The 23,381-nt window shown below is 44.8% G+C and overlaps 2 protein-coding genes across 2 annotated transcripts in view; one reads left to right on the top strand and one right to left on the bottom strand.

Annotated features, from left to right (window-relative positions):
* The first annotated feature begins 203 nt into the window (after nt 1-203).
* The window catches only part of Ddr1 (discoidin domain receptor tyrosine kinase 1), a 117,571-nt gene continuing 94,393 nt past the window's right edge, over nt 204-23,381 (top strand). Inside the window, exon 1 of the mRNA XM_074082578.1 lies at nt 204-342. The gene's annotated coding sequence lies outside the window, so the exon portion shown is untranslated. The remainder of the gene's footprint in view (nt 343-23,381) is intronic.
* Ier3 (immediate early response 3) lies at nt 384-1,668 on the bottom strand. The gene is made up of 2 exons (XM_020174864.2): nt 1,421-1,668; nt 384-1,308 (listed from the first exon to the last, which is right to left on the bottom strand). The coding sequence occupies exons 1-2, from the start codon at nt 1,628-1,630 to the stop codon at nt 1,036-1,038; spliced, it is 483 nt and encodes a 160-aa protein (XP_020030453.1). The 5' UTR covers nt 1,631-1,668; the 3' UTR covers nt 384-1,035.

Genomic DNA, 23,381 nt, shown 5'->3' with positions numbered 1-23,381 from the left:
GCCCGCAGCCCTCCAGCTCCAGGGGCCCTCGGGGCTGCCAGGCAAGCCCGGGGTGGGGCTCCGCTTCCTCCACCCACCGCTGTCCTTTCGGAGTCGAGAGCCCCGCCCAGGCCCTCCTCGCCCCGCCCCCGAGCGCGGGCGGAGCTTGGTGAGTAAGAGGGGTTGCCACATCTGGGGTTTGCCACCCGCTCACTAGGAAAGCCGCAGACTGGGCATGAGCTACGCATCTGGAGGCCGGATCTGGGTCCGTGACTCCAAGAAAAGGGACTTCGGGGGCCCCGGAAGGGGAAGAGGGCTGGGAGCTTGGCCACAGCTCCTCCCGCCAGTGGTTGGCGCCTGAAGGTAGGGAACCACAACTTGCAAAGATACACGCAGAAGACTGCTGACAGTAAATCAAGTTTATTTGTGTTCACAGAACATACTGGGTGACCCTGACAGTCGCCCCTTGATAGCTCGCAGTCTCCCCTCAGTGACAGCTTTGAGGAGATCTCCAACAGTCTGCCGAAGCCTTACACAGTAGACCCCCAGAGTTGAGATGCTGAAGAACGGGTTGTCACTGCCTAAACCTACGACCCACCACCGTGCCTGACTCCCAGGCTAAGCGTCCTCCCAGCCAGTTTCCCCTTTACTCCCCCACTCTGCCTCAATTCTAGGCGCGCTGCCTCCACCAATCCCACAAAGCTCAATAAATACCGAGTATCTGCATTTACAGCAGGGGAGCACATCTCGCACCCTTGCATAAGTTAAAATAAATATCACATATACATCCCTCCATCACCTAGAGGGATATACATAAATACATATAAATACTAATTAGAAGCACTGAGAAATAAATTAACGCCGCTTTTCTCCACTGGGCTTAGCCTGGGCTTGTCAGCGCCTCAGTCTCGCCCCAAGCACCGGCAGGCGTCTCTCTCTGCTGTAGTGTTGTAACTTCAAGTTGCCTTGAAAGTCCCAGTTTGGGATACGCACCAGCTACACCTGGTGTTTCTTTGGTTTCTCAGATTCTTGTTTGGGGATGGTGAGGCGTCACGGTTAGAAGGCAGCTGGGTGTTGCTGGAGGAGCGTGCTGAGGTCCAGAGAGTAGTCTGAGGGTTCCAAGGTCAGATTAAAGGGCTCGAGGACTGGAGGCGCAGAGACCGGCGCGGGGATGGGCGTAGAGGACGCAACTCTGGGGGAGTCCTCCAAGACCAGGGGCCCCGGCACACCCTCTTCGGCCATCAGGATCTGGCAGAAGATGATGGTGAGTAGGACAAACAGGAACCTTTTAGCAGGGTTCGATTCTTCGGCTGGCAACTGGCGCCGGACCTTACGGGAAACAAAAATGTGGAGAAGTTAGGCCAAGGCTCCCGGCGTCCAGTAGTTCCCCGAGGTACCAGGGCGGCATGTCCCCTAAGCTGCCTACTTCGGCGTTACTCACCACTCGAGGGTAGAGGACCCTGCGGCTGCGCTTTCGGTGCCCGCGAGAGGCGCTGAGGCGTGCGGCGGGAGCTACCGCCGGCTCAGGGAGAGGATCGAAAGTGAAGATCTCCGGGCCAGAGCCCCGCCGGAGTCCTGGGCTGGTGGAGGGGGCAGAAGCTGGGATCCGCAGGCCAGTCATGGTGGGGAGAGAGCTGCGAGAGTGACACATGGCACGCCGAGAGACGAGTAAGCCTGAGTACTGCTCCACTACCAAGGAGTGCTAGTTATATACTCTACAAAATGGGGCGGGCTCTTGTAGCTCCTCCCCTCCCAGCAGGGGAGCGGTTGGTTAGAGCCGGTTGGAAATTCCGAGGATTAGGCAAAAGGAGTGGGCGGAGACTTGGCCTGTGCATCCCTAGGTGCCCAAATGCACGTTGTGCGTGTGGAGTGAATGCAGGAGGGTGAGATCCCTGGGGACAGGCACATGTCTGGACATGTGGCAGCTGGAAAGGGGCTCACAACAGCTTAGAAGATCTGGCTATTCTGCTACAATACTCACCCAGCAAACTCAAGGAGCCACAAAATGCACATTCACACACTTGTAGGTACACACAGAAAACACACTCCAGGAAGGAAGTCATTGGAAAAATTGCCAAAAAGACTTAAGAAATGAACACCAGCACACAGACATAACTCTACTTGCTTTAGCACACTGAAAACACACAGTGTATTACATGCATATAACACAGCCACAGGTGCATATAACACATAACACACACACACAACAAAGAAGCCATGACTGCATAGGGGCAACGCAGCAAATCTACTCAGATGTGCACAGAAACAGTCACACAAAGACTGGTGCAGAGAACCACAAAGTACAAAGGCAAGAGATTGGCAGTCACCTAGGTTTGCCTCTTGTATGGGTCAAACCCATACGTTTTTGTAAAGAACTTTTAAAATTGTGAGACATTATTTAAATGTTGTATTAATGGTAATTACTCAACACAGAATTGACACATTTCCATATCTGCCTTAAAGACAGCTGCTCACCGACACAGAATTTGACATTGTTTTGAGCATTCACCTATAGTAGGTGCTTTGGTAAAAGTACTCTTGAACCCAGGCAGAGTGTAGTGTGACTGTAGTCACTGCCTCTTGGGAGGGGGAGGGGGGAGGATTGCTTAACTGGGCACTGGGTTGCTCACACCTATAATCCTAGCTACTTGGGAGGCTGAGATTGGGAGAATTGAGATTTGAGGCTAGTTTAGGCAAATAGTTTGTGAGACTCCATATCCCAAACAACTAGAATATAATGGACTGGTGGTATGGCTCAAGCAGTAGAGCACCTGCTTTGCAAGCGTGAAACCCTGAGTACAAATCCCAGTTCCAACAAAACAAAACTACTGTTGAGAGTTTTGAGGTTCGTTTCAGGTGTATGTGCTTTGGAGGCAAGCAAGATAGAACTGTCACTTTGACATGGGAGCCTTGTCCTCTGGCATGGGGAGGGGACCATGACCAGGAGAACTCTCCTGAGGGTGCTAAGAAAACTAAGTGTTAAAGAGGACCCCAAAGAGCTAGTGTTCACCTCTGACTAATCAGTCAGGGGAGACTTTGTGAAACATGGCATTTGAGATGACCTCAAACAGCGGGTGGGATATGACAAAATCAGATGTGAAGGATGACTGTGAAAAAGAGGATGGAATCAGCAAAGGCCTTGAGCTGGAAAAGTACAGGATGTGTTTGGGGAATCACAGGGAAAACAATCTCACAGTCAGTTTCCTGTAAAAGAGTAGTGGGAAATAGTAATGGCTGGAAAGGTATTTGGCAGACTGGGAGAGCTTAACTGGCAGCCTGGGTTTGACTCTGGACCATGAGGCTGGAGGTGAGGGATAAAATGAAAGGAGCACAGTTTGAGCAGGGAAGTGACTGGGATGTAGAATATGCCCTTGAGGGGGAGGAGGCTACTGGAGGGGCTTAGGTAGAAGGTAACAAGGGCCTGAAAAGGTGACATAAGAGACATTTGTAGCATACGAACACCAGGCTTTGGCAATGAGATGGGTATCATTAGAGGAAGGAAGCCTAGGGGCTTGCTGATAGCAAGAGAATGAAAACATCAGCATTGACTCCAGGGATTTGAAATGTATCTGGCTCAGGTCTTCATACCACTGTATTAAGCCTGGTGGGCAAAGCGAATATATACATGGCCTCTTCCATTAGAGGCTGTGGTTACATGTGTCTTTGTGTCCCTCATGGACCCCAGCACTGTGCCTTGCAGGTAGTAGTTGCTTAATAATCTCACACACACCCTCCCCACTGGGGTTTGAACTCAGGGCCACAGGCTCACTAGGCAGATGCTCTACCACTTGAACCACTCCACTAGCCCTATTTTCTGTTGGGTGTTTTCAGGATATTTTGCTAGGCTGGTGTTGAACCTCTATCCTTCTGATCTCTGCCTCCTGGGTAGCTAGGATTACAAGCATAAGCCACCAACACTCAGCTTTTTTGTTTTTTTTTTTGTTGTTGTTGTTCAATAATCTTGTTAAATGAAAGATGAAGGTACAGGACTATAAATGCACACATGCTATTCACACACTGGCTGAGTCTCCTCAAGCTTTTGAGACATGAATACACTCCTCTAAACCTTCCATACAACATCTTAAGAAAAGTAGGGACAATTCTTACATAGACACATAGACACCAAACAGGAAACATGGAAAGGTGTTTTTCAACCAAGGACGTGTAGGAAGGCAAATAAGTCCCATGACTAATCTAGAAAGATATATACTATTGCTGTATATACAATTGCTTCCTGTGCTAGATGGGGCTTTATTTTACACCTACTACTGCTGTCTAAACATATAATTCTGCATTACACACCTCTTCCTGGCACACACCTCCTCTGAAAACAAAGACACATCTCTTTCCCATATCTCCCTCTCTCCCTTGTCATCATCCTTAGGTTTACACATGAGCAAAACCTGCACATCTGCCTACACTCTTATTCTCACACTACACAGTGACCAACATAAATGCATAACTGCTTATAATGTGGACAGAGCCTCGTGCATGGACATCAGTTTAGGGTTAGAAGGAGCTAGTGATGATGGAAGAAAACTTGTGGGAGAGAGGGGGAGGCACTCAAGGTCAGGAATGCATAACTTGTTTATGATGGAAAATTTCTGCAGGGCATTAGGCAGGGGAGGGAAATGAAAGGGATGTCAGGATCTTGTTTCACCACTATCTCCTACATCTGGAATCTGGGCCTGCAGCTGCTCTTGGTTATTTTCACCTTTCTTCCTCCTGGCACAGAGGGACCTTTCTTTGTGACAAGACCAGAATGGGACCAAGAGAAGACCCAGTGAACCTAGATTGCTTGTTTTTCCTTCTCACCCAACATCATCCCCATTTCTGCCACCCCTAGAAACCCAGGCCTATGCCCCTGCTCCTCCCTGCTACCCAGGAACCTAGAGAAAGGCTGAGAGTGAATCATTAAGCCAATGAGGGGTGTACAGGCTAGACCTGGGGGGAATGAGTTAAGGCCAGGAAGTTTGGGACTGAGACTAGCAGCTGAACTGGTTCCCACTGCCTTCATCCTAGAGAAGTGGATCTCTCGAATTTATAGCTGTCCTGTCTCCTTCCATCTTCCTTGAGATTTCATGTTCCTTCATTTCCTTCCTTTGACCTGATATCTTGACACATACCCCATCCTCTTTCTCAGCTTCTTGTTCCTCATTTGTTCTTTTCATAGCAATTGGGAAATTATTTTATGTATTTGTTTATTTTTATTTTTTATTTTTTGGTGCAGGGATTGAACTCAGGACCTCTTGCATGCTAAGAATGCTCTCTACCACTGAGCTACACCCCTAGCCTGCGTTTGCTTACTTCTTGCTGTTGTTTCTTCCCCCTACTGGAATATAATCTCCATGAGTGTACAAGACCACATCTACCCTTTTCTTATTCGATCTCTGTGGTATCCTCAGTACTTGGCCTGGTACTTATTAGGGGCTTAATTAATATTAAATACGCTTAAATCGAGGGAGCCAAACCTTATCTCCAGAGATGACTGTCCAGCTGTGTCCTTTCCAAGCTCTCTTCCCTGCCCTTCCTCCTCAAAGAGGAGGTTGGAGTATGTTCAACTGTGGCTCAGGCTGATCCAACTTTGCATCAGGAGCAACTGTGCAGGTGGTGAAGCCCTGGTCTTTGCCCCTATCAAGTCTTTGACACAAGAGTGCCTGCTGCCCCACCAGGAGTACAGCTGCATTGCTGACCAGGTGCAGACAGAGGCGGTGAGGGGCCAAGGAGCTGGGAAGTGGCTGGGTAGACTGAGCAGGGAACAGGGAGACAATTTTTTTTGAAAGTGGGAACTTTTGAGAAAGGGAAGATGGATGGAGGGTTGGAGCCAGGAGGTTGGGGTCAGGGAATGACTACTGAAAGCTCCTAGCTGCACCTGGTACTTAGTAGGTAATATATTTGTTGACTTGAAATAGGTTTGACATTGAAAGGAAACACAGGGTAGCAAAAGGAACATATTATTAATCTAGTGGTGTTGGAGGAAATTGGTTTAATTTCTGGCTCTGCTACTTATTAACTATGCCAAATTGAGCCTCTAAAAACTTGTTTCCTCAAGTAACAAATGGGCCAATTGACCTTTAGGTTATTGCAAGGATTAAGAATGCAAGTGCACTGCTCCTTTCTTGTGTGGAGGGACTACTTTGGGGTCACAATGGGCCCAGTGAGCTGACAGAACAGCCTCCCAGTGCTTGAGATCACAGGAAATACAATCTGTCTTTTCATCTCCCCACTCCTTCCCTCTCTGTCTCAGGCAGTCTTTGTGGCTCTTTGTTTATCCCAGAGAAGCAGAGACTTCTGCATTCCTAGTTCTTTCTCTATACACAGTTTAGCTGGGACAATTCTGGCCAGAGGCATAGATGGGGGTAGAGTGGGGTGGTTAAGTCCTAGACAGCAAGTTAATAAATGACCCCTAAAGATGTTTGTTTAGCCCTTAGGAGGGTCAAGATCAGGCCCTGGCAGCTTCCCCTTACGCAAAAGCCATACAAAAGTGCCTGGAGCGCCCAGGCAAGTCACAAAAGTAACAAGACCACCTGCTCTAGGATGCAGTTTGGCCCTGCTCAGCCCAACTCTGCCCAACTCCACCTGAGGCAAGGCAGAGGCTGCAGAGAGCAGGAAAGGGGAAAAGGACCTACTACTTCTGTTCTCCTGCTGACATTGGCTTCCTGCACCAGTTTGCAGGGGCACCAGTGTTGTGGCTTCTCCCTCTGGAATGAGTTTCCTTCCCACAGATTATAACTCCATAGAGCAAGATTTTAGCCATTGTGCTTGCTGAGTGCCTAGAACTGTGCCTCTTGATCAATACAGGCTGTCTGGAAAGGCTAGAAATATGGAGCTTTTTAATGTCATTAGTTATAGATTTGATCTTGGGACAGGCAGCCTGCAGCTCCCAATGCCAGCCGTTGGAGAGTATATTAAGCTTCAAGCAAAACATAATCACAGTGGAAAAGGTACACTGAATAAAGTATTTCCTCTGTTGTCCTGTCTTTTCGGACACCCTGTATTTACTGGATGACTTGATCTGTAAATCGAAGGGCTTAAATAAAAATTCTCTGATGCTTCACCCTCCTCTGAAACCCCATGATTCGGCAGAGTCTCCCATGCGTACACAAAAGTTAGACATGCCTCCTTCTTCCTTTCAAAGCAGCCTGCCACAGGCCCTTTTCTTCTAGGGTTGGGAAGAGATGTTCGCGCCCAGAGAGGCCTCTGGGACAAAGGCAGTGCTAGGGAGCTGGCCCAATGCCAGTGGACATCGCGTGTTAGGACGGGTTGATTGGCTGCCAAGGGTGAGCCCTGCGGTGGTTTTCTGGGAAGGGTAGATGCCATGTGTGAGTCAGAACCAAGTTAGGGAAAAAACAAGCTCACTCAATAACTGGCACCCTCCTGCCTGGCCTGGCTTTAACCATGAGCTCATGAGAGAGGAAGCTGGTTGAACAGACAGAAGCTCTGCTTTCCCTCAGGTTTTCTCTCCATTGCTGCACGGATTCCCTAGAGTGTCTGGGCCTTATGCTGCTGTCATCCTGGCTTCTGAGCAGCTCTGGCCCATGCATGACACTTTCCCTTCCCAGACAATCGGTTTCTCCAGCTTGGAAATCCCACCCAGCACTGAAGGAGGATTGCTCCCAAGGGGAGACTGAGGATGACATTAGCTCTGTTGAACTCCTCCCCCGTCCATGACCATTTGGGGTTGCTCCTCTGACTGTGGCATCTTTGAAACAGACCAAGCACTACTATGTGTGGGAGCCTGAATTAAGGAGTTGTTTGATGGCTAGGGTTCCCCAGTCCAGGGAAGAAATAGGGAGTCCCAAGTAATTGGGCAGCTGAGCTGTCTTCAAAGCTGCCATATCCCAGTTAAGACAAATTACCTAATACTTTTGGTATTTAGAACAGTTCAGTACCAAAAAGGCACATTTTATTTTAGCAGAAATGATGACCATTATAAGCCACAAAGAACCTTCCTAACTCTTGTCCCTCCAACTCTCCCTTCCCTGTCCCCTAGGACTTTTGTTAAAACATGGACACGGGCAGGTCAGTGGCTGTTTTAGTAACTTCAGTGGCTCTAAACTCTTTAGGGGCCTCATCTGGCCTCTCGACCTCAATCAAGGCAACCTCAAAGGCTTTTTCTCTCAACCTCCCTCCCCTTTTGTCTCCCAATGTTGTACCTGTGCAAACTCTTACCCACTGGACCCTTCCCTCTGTTTCCTCTCTATCCTCCTGGGGAAACCCAACCCTGACTCCCTCACACAGAACTAACTAGTCCATCTGCTTTGTGCATCAATCTCTTGACGCATTAAATATATATTAGAGTCATTTGGTGTGTATTTATCTTTCTGAATGCCTGGGGGCTTACATGACATCAGCCACTTTGATGTTGGGGACCTTTTGACAAGGCCCAGAAAAGATTATTAAGTTGTCACCATTTTAGAGCTGGGGGTGTAGCTCAGGGATAGAGGGCTTGCCCAGCAGGTGTAAGGCCCTGGATTCAATCCCAGCACTGCAAAAATAATTAAATAAATTGTCAGCATTTAAAAAAAATTGGTAAATATGTAAACCAGATATTCTCAGCCTGTTCCTGTGGGCTGAACTTATCCTATCTCTGACCTGGACCTTTTCACATAGAATTTGGTACTGGCTGGTGATATTACTTCTTTTTTTCGTTTTAGGTCAGATATATTGGAACATAATTTATATGCAGTAAAATTAATTCTTTGTGGTACATGCCTGTAATCTCAGCACTCTGGAGACTGAAGAAGCAGGATTATGAGTTTTAGGCCATTGTGGGCTATATAGTGAGACTATTTCAAAAAACAAAACAAAAACAACAACAAAAATCCATCCTTTTCGGGAGTGCAGTTCAACAAATTTTAGGCTTGCCTTCCTTCCTTCCCTCCTTCCTTCCTTCCTTCCTTCCTTTTTCTCTCTCTCTCTTTCTTTCTTTCTCTTCCCTCCCTCCATCCCTTTCTTTCTTGTGCTGGGGATAGAACCCAGGACCTTAAACATGCTAAGCTCTACCACTGACTCCATACCCGCCTCTAGTTCAATGAGTTTTGATAAGTACCTAAAGTTGTGTAAATGCCATGATAATCATGATCTAGGATACTTCCATCATCCTAGAAAGTTTCTTGTGCTCCTTTGTAGTCAACTCCTTCCCACACTCTCAGCTCCTGGCAACCACTGAACTGATGTTTATCCTGTAGTTTGACTTTCTAGAATGTCATATCAGTGGAATCATAATAAGTACTCTTCTGTGCCTGGATTCTTTTGCTTGGGACAATGTTTTTGCAATTAATCCGTGTTACTGCATGACTCAATAGTTCTTTCCTTTGATTTCTAAATAATATCCCACTCTGTAAATAGACTACAGTTGGCTTATTCATTCACTTTTGATGAAGTGTGGGTTCTTTTTTATTTTTTTGGGGGTGCTGCTGTGAATAAAGTTGATTATATATGACTCTTTCTGTAGCCGTGTATTCACTCTCTTTTTATAAATTATTGTTTTTGAGATAGGATTTCACTAGATGCCCAGGCTGGCATTGAACTCACCATCCTCCTGCCTCAACCTCCAGAGTGCTGGAATTACAGGTGTGCATCACCATGTCTGGCTTATTTCTCTTGAGTAAGTATCTAGGAGTAGCATAACTGGGTGAGCTTCTAACTTGAGAAGAAATTGCCATGCTGCTTTCCCAGGTGGCTTACCATTTTATACTCTGACAGGACTATTTTAAGGAGACTGCCTTGAAATGTCCCTCTTGCAAAGTCTGGCTTCAAATCTGCCAAGTGAAAGTGTTTTCTTTGTCAGGGGACAGGTTCCTGCTCAGGTTACCTCAGGGGACAGAGGTGGGATGGAATGCCACCATCTCAGTAGCCAGCAACCTGTTCCCCCTGAAGCACTGCAGGTCCTCAGGAGCAGCTTCAGGCACCTGTACTGCTCCACAAGCACAGCCCACCTCCCTGTCCTGACCACCCTGGGACTCAGCATCTCCCTGGCTGTTGTCCTGCTCTGTTCTGATGGCTGGCTCTGCATACATCTTGTGGTTTAGTGTGAAGTAATACCAATCCAAACTCCCAAATATGCCCAGTGTCTTGTGGATACTGTTTTAAGTGCCAAACTTGGATCAGTGCATGAAGCTTTCCTAACCCCTACTATAATTATATGTATCATTATTTCACAGATGAAACAAATGAGGTTCAGTGAAGTAGCAAACTTTCTCACTCAGTAATGGGAGTCAGATTTGAACCTAGGTTTCCTTCGCTCCAAAGTCCAGCAGTACAGCATCGAGGTCACAGTGTGGCCACTGGAGCCAGTGACAGACCGCCTGGGTTCACTTCCATGTTTTCATTCATTTAATTTTCCTGGAAATCCCCTGAGAGGAAGTTGACACTAGCACTCAATTTTCAAGTGAGGAAAAAAGCACAGAGGCTCTCTCTGCAAAGCAGGGCAGTGGCAGAGCTGGGCTTAGCGTCCAAGAATTTGAGCTCTAGAGACGGAGCCAACAGCATCTCTGCTTTCCTACCTCTCAGCACTCCTCATTCATCACGGTATTCAGCTCACTGCCCTGGCTCTTTGTGCCTTTGGGGTTTACACTGCTCTGAGGTTTGTGTGCTTGCTTTTGTTTTACATGCAGACTGAAAGCATTGTGTACACACTCCCTGGGATACACTAACCTTGTCGGGCGTCAACAAGGTTGTGCCAGCTCTGTGAAAGATGGCAGTGCCCCTAGCTTGGGTGAGATAGGGATGGTGAAGTTATCTCCTGGGTGACCCAGGCCTGAGGACTATCTCCTAACTACTTTTCTCCTGAGGAGGCATGCAATCAGAAGACCCTTTAGGCTGGGCATCGGGGGCTCAAGCCTATAATCCTAGCTACTCCGGAGGCAGAAATCAGGAGGATCACGGTTCAAAGCCAGCTTGGGCAACTAGTTCACAGGACCCTATCTTGAAAAAACTCATTATAAAAAAGGGCTGGTAGAGTGGCTCAAGATGCAGGCACTGAGTTCAAACCCCAGTACCACACACACACACATACAAATACACTGGTCATCTTGAAAGATCATTTGTTTCCTCAAATGGATTTGGAGTTCTTTCTGATGAGAGACCAATTATTGAACCCACTAGTACTATGCCTGCCCACAGCACTAGTTCAACTACTTAGTACTGTGCCTGGCATGTGCCTTTTGGTTGAACGATGAATGAATGAATAAAGAGGCCTAGGTTCTCTTAATTTAGCTTTGTGTTGTCTAACACAGTAGCATGTGGCCATTTACATTTTAATTTTAGTTACTTAAAATTTTTTCCTGGAGCCTGGTAAAGTGGCTCAAGTAGCAGAGTGCCTGCCTAGCAAGCATGAGGCCCTGAGTTCAAACTCTAGTACCACCTAAATAAATAAATAAATAAATAAATAAATAAATAAAATTGTCCTTTCTTTTCTTCTTTCTTTTTGCAGTGCTAGAAATCAAACTCAGGGCCTTGTGCATGCTAGGCAAGTGCTCTACCACTTGCCTAATCCTTTAAGTTTTAATTGATTAAAATTCAAAATTCACTTCCTAAGTTACATTAGCCACATTTCAAGGGCAAAATAACTATATGTGGCTGGTGGTTGGTGGTTACCAGTTGGAAGGAGCAGACATAGAACATTTCTATCCCTGCTGTAATTTGTTTTTTTTTTTTTTTTCTTTTTTGGTGCTGGGAATTAATCCTAGGACCTCCCACATGCTAGCAAGAACTATACTACTGAACCTCATCTCCAATCCTTGTGAACACTTTTAAGAGACAAGATCAGTTCCCTCTCATTACAGTATGTCTCATACTGCCCGTTCTGGAGTCTAGAAACCACTTCCTAAGAAATCTTTTATTCAAAAAGGGGAACATGTTTCCAGTCACATCCACAACTCACAGTTCTACGAAAAGTAAGCCAGGAGGTTGAAGAGGAAACTAAGGCCACTGAATTTACTCTGTCATTGGTCACATGGAATTAGTCAACCCAGATACTTGGTGTCCATCATTGCATCAGTCCTTCCAGCAGCCCTGCAGGATACAGAAGCATGGTGAAGACATGGCTGAAGGTCATAGACTTGTTAAAAGGTGGAAACTAGTCCCTGCACTCAAAAGTTCAGTAAGTTGATGGTCAAATGTGTTCCAAGTAAGAGCTGTAGAAGTCAGAAAGATGTATAAAATATGGGCCTTGCAAAGTTTATAATCTAGTTAGGGGAAAGTAAGGGACACATACATGATAATGATCTGACTACACATAACTGTATCTGTAGCTATCAAATAACATAATTAACATTTGTTTGGTACATGAGAGCTTACCAAGCACCTTTCCTCATATGAAGATTCACTAGATGACCATGATGAATGTCAATGAATGGAATGCTGAGACAGAAAGCAAGCATTCTGGGAATTCAGAGCCGGGTGAGATCACTGTGAGATGGGGTAGTGGGAGAAAGTTTTGGTTGAGGCAGGAATATCAGGCAGTGACACAAGCCTAGATATAATTCCTCTCTTCCCTACTAGAAACTTCCCTACTAGAAACTCTCTCTCACTTATAGTTTTTAGTGAGATCATTTAAAATTCATTTTACTTTCTAGAAGATAAAATGCTGGTTAAGAGTACTTAGTGGTCTGTGTTTTCTCTCCAAGTCTCCATCCAAATAAGATATTGAAAAAAGAAAAATCCTCCTGCATGTTTCACAATGATTCCAGAATCATAGAGTAATTTGGATAATTTGTTCTTTTTTTTTTTCTTTTTGAGGGACTAGAGTTTGAATTTAGGGCTTCATGCTTGCAAAACAGTCACTCTACCATGTGAGCCACACCTCTAGCCCTAACTTTTATATTTTAGATGTAAAATGATTTGAGTTACTTTTATTTCATAACCCTGTGATGAGCATCCAATGGTATATCTCAACACCTAACCTAATTCTTAGAGTTATATAATGTGAGCTCTGCCCATAACTTTTGCAGTATATAACACACAAAAATCCAAGCTTGCACTCTGACTGGGCTTGCCTAGCATCTCCTTACATAACCACGGTCACTTCCTTGCCAATAATGATTTAGTGTTCTCAAGCTCTGTACACTTTGCCTCAGCTTCCTTTAGTTTTTCTAGAGCTTTTATTCTTCTTCTTTGGCAGTACTGGGGTTTAAACTCAGGGCCTGGCGCTTGCTAGGTAGGTGCTTTACCGCTTGAGCCATGCCTCTGGCCCTTAGTTTTCTTCTTCAGTGTTTGAATTTCTTTCGCTTCAAGCCATAGAAATGAATAATAGCTAACTTAAACAAAAAGTTGAGTATGGGAGAATATTGGATAGCTTCCAGAATCCAAGAAAGGCTAGAGACCCACACTCAGGAAACATAGGAACCAAGTAGCTCCAGGGGATTATACAGCAGGAATCAACAGTCTTATAACTGACAATTACTTTTCCATTCTTTCCATTCACATGCATCATTCAAAGAAAGAACAACTTAACTGACAGGCCTTTAGGATTGCACACAGGTAATTCCCCCCAAAGAACCCAATAACTGTTGCCAGATGAAGAAAGAATGAATGCAGGATGCTCAAACCCTGAAAAAACCCCACAACATTCCCATTTTCTCTTCCTAACCCTATTTCCTTCTTTTTCCAAATAGCCATAATACAGATGACTAATGAATCTTCCAAGGTTGTAAAAAATAGATATATAAAAACAAATCCATCTATATTGGATTTTCCCCAAAATGAGTGGTTGAAGAAGTTTGCCTTTACTTACCTGTCAGTGTTGAACATAAGGATTAAAAAAGATAATGCATGCAAAATGCCTATTACAGTACCTACTACAGTGCCTGGTATATAGCAACATCCAATGAATGTCAGGCCATTCCAACCCTTCCCTTTCATTCAGTGGTGATATACCTGATAGGACATTGGCAGCTTAAAGTTGATCCTAGCAGGGTGCTGTAGGCTCATGCTTATAATCCTAGCAATTTGGGAGGCTGAGATTGGGAGGATATCAGTTTGAGGCTAACCCGGGCAAGTAGTTTGTGAGGCCCTGTCTCCAAAAAATAATCAGAGCAAAATGGACTAGAGGCACGCCTCAAGTGGTAGAGTGCTTGCTTTGCAAGTGCAAAGCCCTGAGTTCAAACCCCAGTCCCACTAAAAAAATTAAAATAAAATAAAGTTGACCTTGATGAGAGTGTTGATATCACAGAAATCAGAAAGATGTAAATCAGGATTCCCTACCACCACACCAGGCAGTCGTTAAACATTTGCTAGTCACCATTGCTTCTGCTCCTTTCTTTCCTTCACAAGATGTGAGCAGAAACAGAACCATATACCAGTCAACTGTGTAGGTTCAACTGTGAGTGACAACTAGAAAAGTGACTTCCTAGCTGTTCATTTCTCTCTGACAGAAACAAAGTCTAGATCAAGACAGGTAGTTCAGGGCTTGGGTTCTAGCTTTACCTTGTCACCTCATTGTCCTCAATGCAAGGCATGGCTTATACCTCATAATCTAATCTACATTTCAGCCAGTAAAAAAGAGAAGGCCAAAGAAACATACACCTCTTCTTATTAAGATCACGGAGAGAAGTAATCCATAACTCTTCTGCTTATTTGAAATGGGTTGGAACCAAGACCTCAGCAGTGTCTAGCTGCAAGGGAGACTTGGGAATGTATTGGATCACGCAGGCAGCCATCTGTCCTGCTGGGAGCAGGGAAGATGGGGAAGGTGGATCCTGGGAAATGGAAGAGACATTTGGAGACTCTCCCACAAATGGGCAGGATTCAGGAATATGGAGGAGAGAGAGAAAACTGGTGTTGGTATGATGGGAATGAGCTTTGTACTCTGGAGGACTGACTGGAACAGAGACTTAGAAATGCTGACAAATGAGGTTAAGTAAACAAGGGAGAAGCCAGATCTCAGTGAGGGTTCAGGAAAGCAGACAAAAGAACCTTTATCTCATGCCATTGAACACCAGAGGCACTGAACTTTTCAGTAGGGGAGCTACTTGATCAGAGACATTTAAGAATTTTTAATCTGACACTTATGTGCTGACCTATTGGAGAAGGGAGGGAAAACAGGAAGCAGCAGGGAGCTCGGACAGGAGACTGATTTCACAATCTAGGTAGGAGCTGACTTTGTGGGGGTGGCAGGAATGAAGAGAATGGAATAAATGAGACAAATTTGGAAGGACACGTGTTAGGATTGGTGGCTGGTCTCATAAGGAGCTTCCCTTTGGGGCTTTGAGACACAGGCCTCCCAGAAACATGCTGAATGTGTAAAACCTGGATTGGTAGGAGATTTACATTAGATTACTTAGAAGTGGAGCCTGAGGAAGGGATATTTAAAATTTTTTTTTGGCAGTACTGGGGTTTGAATTTAGGGTCTCATACTTGCTGGGCAGACACTCTACCACTTGAGTCCAAGAGAAGGGACTTTTGTTCAAGGGATTTTTGGGGAGAAGTCTTTCAGGAAGAGAGAGAGACCAAGGAAAACCGGATAGGAAAGGGGAGGAAGTTAAGCGAGGTTGAGGGCTAAGCTTCAGTGGGAGCCCATGAGGAAGCTCTTACTGCACCAGGGAGTCAGGTGCCTTAGCACAAAGGGGTTGAGGGTTTGTAACCAGTCATTGGTTGAAGTCCATCCAAAGTGTGTGCTAGGGAGGATGGCCTGGCTCCTATTTGATCCAGAACAGTGTTCCAGAAAAGGGGGCAACTGTGTGTGGTTATCAAATAGTATTTCCAGGAGTGAAGGCTGAGTTCATCACCTGGGATAACGGATTGTGACCTAAATAACATCAACAGATAAATGGGACCTCATAAAACTAAAAAGCTTCTGTACATCAAAAGAAATGGTCTCTAAACTGAAGAGAACACCCACAGAGTGGGAGAAAATATTTGCCAATTATACATCAGACAAAGGACTGATAACCAGAATATACAGGGAACTTAAAAAACTAAATTCTCCCAAAACTAATGAACCAATAAAGAAATGGGCATGTGAACTAAACAGAACTTTCTCAAAAGAAGAAATTCAAATGGCCAGAAAACACATGAAAAAATGCTCACCATCTCTAGCGATAAAGGAAATGCAAATTAAAACCACACTAAGATTCCACCTCACCCCTGTTAGAATAGCCATCATCAGCAACACCACCAACAACAGGTGTTGGCGAGGATGCGGGGAAAAAGGAACCCTCTTACACTGTTGGTGGGAATGTAGACTAGTACAACCACTCTGGAAAAAAATTTGGAGGCTACTTAAAAAGCTGGACATCGATCTACCATTTGATCCAGCAATACCACTCTTGGGGATATACCCAAAAGACTGTTACTCCAGAGGCACCTGCACACCCATGTTTATTGCGGCACTATTCACAATAGCCAAGTTATGGAAACAGCCAAGATGCCCCACCACTGACGAATGGATTAAGAAAATGTGGTATCTATACACAATGGAATTTTATGCAGCCATGAAGAAGAACGAAATGTTATCATTCGCTGGTAAATGGATGGAATTGGAGAACATCATTCTGAGTGAGGTTAGCCTGGCCCAAAAGACCAAAAATTGTATGTTCTCCCTCATATGTGGACATTAGATCAAGGGAAAACACAACAAGGGATTGGACTTTGAGCACATGATAAAAGCGAGAGCACACAGGGAGGGGTGAGGACAGGTAAGACACCTAAAAAACTAGCTAGCATTTTTTGCCCTTAATGCAGAGAAACTAAAGCAGATACCTTAAAGCAACTGAGGCCAATAGGAAAAGGGGACCAGGAACTAGAGAAAAGGTTAGATCAAAAAGAATTAACCTAGAAGGTAACACCCACGCACAGGAAATCAATGTGAGTCAATGCCCTGTATAGCTATCCTTATCTCAACCAGCAAAACCCCTTGTTCCTTCCTATTATTGCTTATACTCTCTCTACAACAAAATTAGAGATAAGGGCAAAACAGTTTCTGCTGGGTGTTGAGGGGGGGCAGCGGGAGGGGGTGGAGTGGGTGGTAAGGGAGGGGGTGGGGGCAGGGGGGAGAAATGAACCAAGCCTTGTATGCACATATGAATAATAAAAGAAAAATGAAAAAAAAAATAAATAAATAACATCAACATAATGGATCTATTTGGAGTGTGTTAGATTTGAGGTGGCAAAGAAATAAGGAATTGGCACACTACTGAGTAAGAAATTGGAGAGACACAATAGGAGTTCACACAAAAGACTAGAATTAGGTATGTAGATATTGGAGTGGGGGGATGTTAGCACACAGATATCTTAAACAAGAAGGAATGATATGGTCAGAGATAGGCAGAGGAAAGCTCCTTTTGGAAAGTAGGTGGGAGAAGGTGGGTGGGAAAAGATGAACCTATGAAAAATGCAAAAAAGAGATCAGTAGGAAAAGCATTCTAGTGTGGTAATTGACCTGTTAGGATGGATGTCAAGGGAAGACGGTAAAGGACAATCAGTATGGAGGAAGGGTCAAGATGTTTTTGTTTGTTTTTTTTGTCAGTTTAGGGTTGTTGGTGGCCTTTGAGGGAACAGTTGCACAGAAGAACTGGGGTAAGAAGCCAATGGTGAGGGCTGGCAATGTGTTGTTTCACATTTCATGCCATTTCTATTCTGACTAATGCTTAACTCCTCTAGGGCACTTTCTGATGCAATTTACTTGCTACTCACCCTGCCTTGACCTAAAGTTACCCTACGTTCTGGTTGCCTAATGCTACCCAACAAATTGCCCAAAGACTCCGTGGCATGAGACAACACTTTATTATGTTCATGGATCCTGTGGGTGAGGAGTGTGGACAGAGAACAGTGGGGAGGCCTTGTGTCTCTGTTACATCAAGATGGGAACTTCAGCTGGAAAGCCCTAGAGCTGGGTAACTGGAGTCATCTGAAGACTCCATACTCCCATGTCTGGCGGTGGGCACTGGTTATTGGCCTGAGGGTCTCAATTCTTCTCCCCCTGGTCTAGTTTCAGTCTCTCTTGCATGGTGGCTGGGTTGCTGGGAGACAGATATGAACTGTATTTATTGTATTTTATTATTTTTCAGTGCTAGGGATTGAACCCATGGCCGCATGCATGCTAGGCAAGCACTGTACCACTGAGCTACACTCCAGCCTCTTGCATTCCTTTTATGACCTCATCTTTTCGTGATCTGTATCACTTCCTTCATACCTCATTGACCAGAACAGTTAAAGCTCCACCCAGATTCAAGGGGAGCATGACCTCCACCCTATAGTGTCAGTCACCTGACAAGGACAGAATGTGGGAGGCAGAGCATCTTTGGAAAATACCAAAGTGCTCCCTTATCTGAGATGGTTGCACTCCATGATCCCCAGTGGACGCCTTAAACCACAGATAGTACCGAACCCTACCTATACTATGTTTTTCCCATGATGAAGTTTACTTTATAAATTAGGCACAGTAGGAGAATAACAACAATAACTGTATTAAAATAGAACAATTATAATAATATACTAATAAAAGTGTTGTGAATGTGGTCTTTCAGAATATCTTAGTATATGGCACTTGTTCTTCTTGTGATGATGTGAGATGATACATCACCTATGTGATGAGATAAATTGAGGTGAGTTATGTAGGAGGATCATCTGCTTCAGGGGATCCTGGGATCATGGAGCCATGATGATGTTGGGTGGATAGTGTATACAGTATGGATGCACTGGACGAAGGGATGATTCACATCCTGGGTGGGGCAGAGCAAGGCAGCATGAGATTTCATCATGTCACTCAGAACGGCACACCATTAAAAACTTATGAATTGTTTATTTCTGGAATTTTCCATTTGATATTGTTGGGGGTAACTGAAGCCAAGGAGAGCAAAACTGTGGTTGGGAGAGATTACTATTGATAGCTGTGGAAGGACTCCTTTTAAGTCTGTCATCTATTTTTCACATACCTACATTATTTGTTCTTAAACTAGCTGCCATTACCATTTTGTGGTTAAAGAAACTGAAACTTAAAGGGATAAATGGTCTGCCCCAGGTAACTCAGCTAGTAAATGTTCGGTTGTGACATAAACCCAGGTCTCTAGGTTGATGGTGTTTTTATTTACTACCTCCAAACAGCAGATAAAATTCCCAGGAGCTAGGACTGTTTCTTCAGTAGCCCTGCTCCTTCATCCTCTGAGCAGCACAAAGCCATTCACAGGACTATGGACAGATGTCCCTGGGCCACTTACTGACTAGTCCTGCATTTGGTATACATTGTGATTTACATTGAAGATTTTATATGATTTTGCATCTCTTTTTTGTGGGAGCAGGTAAGAGCTAGGACAGGATCCTCATGCTTAGTACAACTTCTGGGCTGGGTAGAAGGCCAGGAGAAAGTTTCTCCTCATCTTCCTGCCCTGGTGATGAGCAGGCAGCAGGATCATTCAGATGGAACCATCAGACCTTGATTTGCACAGGGAGAGGGGGAAACCCAAGGAGGGAAGTGGTCAGGGCAGTTCCAGTAGGTCCAGATCAGAGGGGAGCCAATTTCCACCCCCTCCCCAAGTCACATTCATCGGGGGAAATCCTGGCAAAGGACAGCAGCCAAGTGGGTGGGTGAATGCTTATCACAATCTGGAGTGGGCAAGACATATCTTAAAACTTGCATCAGGCTTTGAATTTCCAAATACTGCCTATGCCCTACCCTCCTCTCCCCAACCAGTCTTTGACTTTATCTCTTTAGAAATGTCCCAAACTAACAGTTTATTTTATAGATTGCAGATCAGGAAGGGCCTTTGAAACCACAAGTTCCACTTCTGTTGTGGGGGCAGGAAGCACGAGGCTTTCTAACCCCTTGATGTCTGGAGAGTAACAAGGAGGGCTATTGCCTGTTCCAGGTCCCCATTGTCCCGTACCACCTGCACAGGGAGTTCTTAGAGGGACTTTCTCTTCACCATCCTCTCCTCTGCTAAAGTGTGTATCGCTTGTGGAGGAAGCCCCCACTTTAAGGAAACATGGCAGAAAAAGAAATACCAAGGAACAGATGGAATGTGGAAAGTGGATCAAGCCCCCTGAGAGGCCCATATGGAACAGAGATGTTCCCCTGCAAGTCACCATTTTATGTTGTGAATTTTGGGGAGCTGCAGGTTGGTAAAAGAGAGTAGGAGAAAGCAAGAATTTACTAGGAGACCATAAAGACAAGAGACTAATGGTGAGTGGCTACACAAAGGAACACAACACGCTGAGAAAGGTTTTAGAGTAAGTTTTATACCTGAGGTTAGGCCACATTTGATTGGCCATCTTCATTTTTGTGGATTTTACTAATTGATTATCTCTTCCTGGTAAATCAAAGTTTTGCACCCAAGGCCCAAATTCCTGAGATTCATCTGCCAGGTCTGGCTATCTGCCCCTAAGTGCCAAATAAAGAGGCATGGTGATGGCAGAGAAAGGAGGTTTATTACATGGTTCTGGGCATGCTGTGGGAAGAGGCAAAGTAAGCACTGAGCTCATCCTCAGTCATCTTCAGAGTACAGAAATGAGTTACAGGTTTAAGTGGACAAAGAACTGGGGGCAGGAGGCAAAAAGGATGCATAAATTGTTCAGTCACAGGTGTGGTCTGGTTGGTCATGTCAGTCTTTGTTTTGGGAGAGGTGGTCCATCTTGAGGAAGGTCTACTGTTAGGGATAGTTTCTGTTCCTTGTCACGAAGAGGTTATCTGTCTTTCCTGGAATCCAAAGTGATTGCAAAGTGACTGCAAAGAGAATGGCTTAGAGCAAAGACATATACAAAATAGAGGACAGATGCCATGCTTTTCTCCTGCTATTAGTTAATTAATGGGCCCAAGAAGGCATCAGTGCTTTTTAGCAAAAAGCAGTTTAAGCACCTCTTATACTGGAATCATGGTTTGAATTTCTTCTGTTTCATTTGGGCTTCCCAGGGGGCTAGATCTGCCCCCACGTTCTGTTTCTTGGTATTTATTATAGGTTTATTTTTTTATTTTTTTATTTTTTGGTGGTATTGAGGTTTGAACTCAGGGCTTCACACTTGCTAAGCAGGTGTTCTACCACTTGAGCCAGCCAGTCTACCAGCTCCTTGGTATTTCTTGGCCTGCCATGTTTCCTTAAAATGGGGGCTTCCTCCACACCTTTCCCTGTGTAGTCCCTCTAAAAGAGGCTCACTGTGTCTCATGTCACCTTCCCCTCGGGCCTCACCTTCATGGACGTTGGTGGACTGGCCTCAACTGCATCATGTGTGAGTCACTGTCTCTTTGCTCAGCCCCACCAATCTGCCTCTTGCTCCCCCCACGTAGGAATTACTCACCAATTATGTCACCAATGCCTCTGGAATGTGCCTTCTTCTCCAGGACACCCTTTCTCCCCACATCCTTTATTATTTTGTTTAAATTAGCAATGTTTCCCCCTCCTCTGATGGTTAAAATAGTATATTTGTTGTGGAAAATTTGTAAAATTCAAAATGTATACAAAAGAAAATTAAAAGTACCCATAATCCTACAACCCAAGTAGAGCTAATGTTACCTTTCTGTTGAATTTCCTTATAGCATTCTCTCCAGAGCTCCTTCCTGCTCCAAGCCTTGACAAATGCTTGTAAGTCCTCCTCCTCCTGATACTCCTCCTCCTTCCCCTCCTCTTCTTCCTTTTCCTCCTTCTTCTTTTTTGAGACAGTCTCATTATGGAGCCCAGGCTGGCCTCAAACTCATGATCCTCCTGATCATGATTCCAAGTGCTGGAATCACAGGCCTGTGCCACTTCACTGGCCACTTATTATTCCTTCTACCTAGAAGTCTCTCCCTTCCTCACTCTTCCCTCTCTTTTGTGAGTAAATGTACTTATCCTTATTGTCATAAAAGTCATCCTCTAAGAAACCTACCCCCAAGTTAGGTCTCCTATGACACACTTACTGAACCCGGTACTTTTCCTTGTAGCACTTACCACAACTAGAAATAGATCATCATTTTTGTTCTGATGTTTAATGTGTATCTTAGCTCCTTGACTTGATGTAAGGTTTGTGACTGGTCTTTTTTGGAGATAGTTTGTTGATGTAGCCCAGGCTGACCTTGAACTCACGATCCTCCTGCCTCAGCCTCCCAATTGCTGGAATTGCAGGCATTCATCACCACACCTTACATCTTGTTCATTCTGATGGCCCTGGTGCCTACCACAGTGCTGTGTATACAGAAAACACACAACCTATCACTCCAAGATGCCTTCCTACATAACCGTGTACCTCTCAGTACTTTAAAGGATCAATTTAACAAATATGGTTAATCAATCATTGTGTTCCTGACATGGTTCTCAGGGGAGGATACCAAGCTAGAAGCCTCAGTTCTTGCCCCCAAGGAGCTTTCAGTCTTTTGGGGGCAGATAGATCAGTAAATGAGATTCCAACACGTCTTCAAGTGAATTAGGCAGGATTGAGGGCCCAACAGGCCCCTTTGTCTCTGCAAGAAAAAAAAAAGAAGAAGAAGAAAGAAAAAGAAAAGAAAAGATGAGAACACTAAAGCAATGAAGGGAAGTAAAATGATTTTGCCAAAGTCATTGGGTTATTTGCTGGTGACAGATCCAGGATTAGAACCTGGATCTTTAGCTTCCTATCCTAGTGTTCTTTCTATTCTACCTCAGAGGCCTTTGATTCTCAATCTTCCTCCTCTCATTTTTTTTTTTTTATGGTACTGGGGCTTGAACTCAGGGCCTACACCTTGAGTCACTCCACCAGCCCTTTTTTTGTGTTGGGTTTTTTCAAGATAGGGTCTTGAGAATTATTTGCTGGGGCTGGCTTCAAACCGAGATCCTCTTGATCTCTGCCTCCTGATAGCTAGGATTACAGGTGTGAACCACTGGCACCCAGCTTTCCATTGTTTTTTAACCCCCACATCTTTTGATTTTTCCCTCTCCAGTCTCTATACTTTTTCTCACCTCCATGTCACTACACCCAAGTTTCCATTATCTCCAGGCAGGGTGTCCACCCTCAAGTCCTACCTCCTCTGTGCTTCTAGTCTGGGTCTGCTCAATCCCTTCTTCCCTTTGGAGCCAGATTGAGCCTTCACAGGTGCAACTGTAAGCGTGTCTTTCCTTGACTTTCAAAAATATGTTCAATTTTTTTTTTTTGTCTTTTTGGTGGTACTGGGGTTTGAATCAGGGTTTTGTTCTTGCTAAGCAGGCACTCTATCACTTGAGCCACTCTGCCATCCCTCAAAATGCTTAATATGGTACCGCTGTAAGTGAATACCTCACAGCAGATGACATCCACAACAGAAATTTACCTCTCACAGTTCTGGAGACTGGTGATACAGGTCCAAGGTGCTGGCAAGATAGACTAGTAGGTAACTTTTTTTTTTTTTGTCTCTGTGACAAAATACCTGAGTAAAACAACTTAAGGGAGAAAGATTATTTATTTATTTATTTACTTATTTATTTATTGCAAGACTGGGGTTCAAACTCAGGGCGTATACCTTGAGCTACTCCCCCAGCCCT

The sequence above is a fragment of the Castor canadensis genome, chromosome 8 (assembly GCF_047511655.1).
Source record: "Castor canadensis chromosome 8, mCasCan1.hap1v2, whole genome shotgun sequence".
Classification (NCBI taxonomy): Eukaryota; Metazoa; Chordata; class Mammalia; order Rodentia; family Castoridae; genus Castor; species Castor canadensis.
Note: the sequence above shows the minus strand (reverse complement) of the source record. Positions and strands in the feature narration are given on the sequence as shown.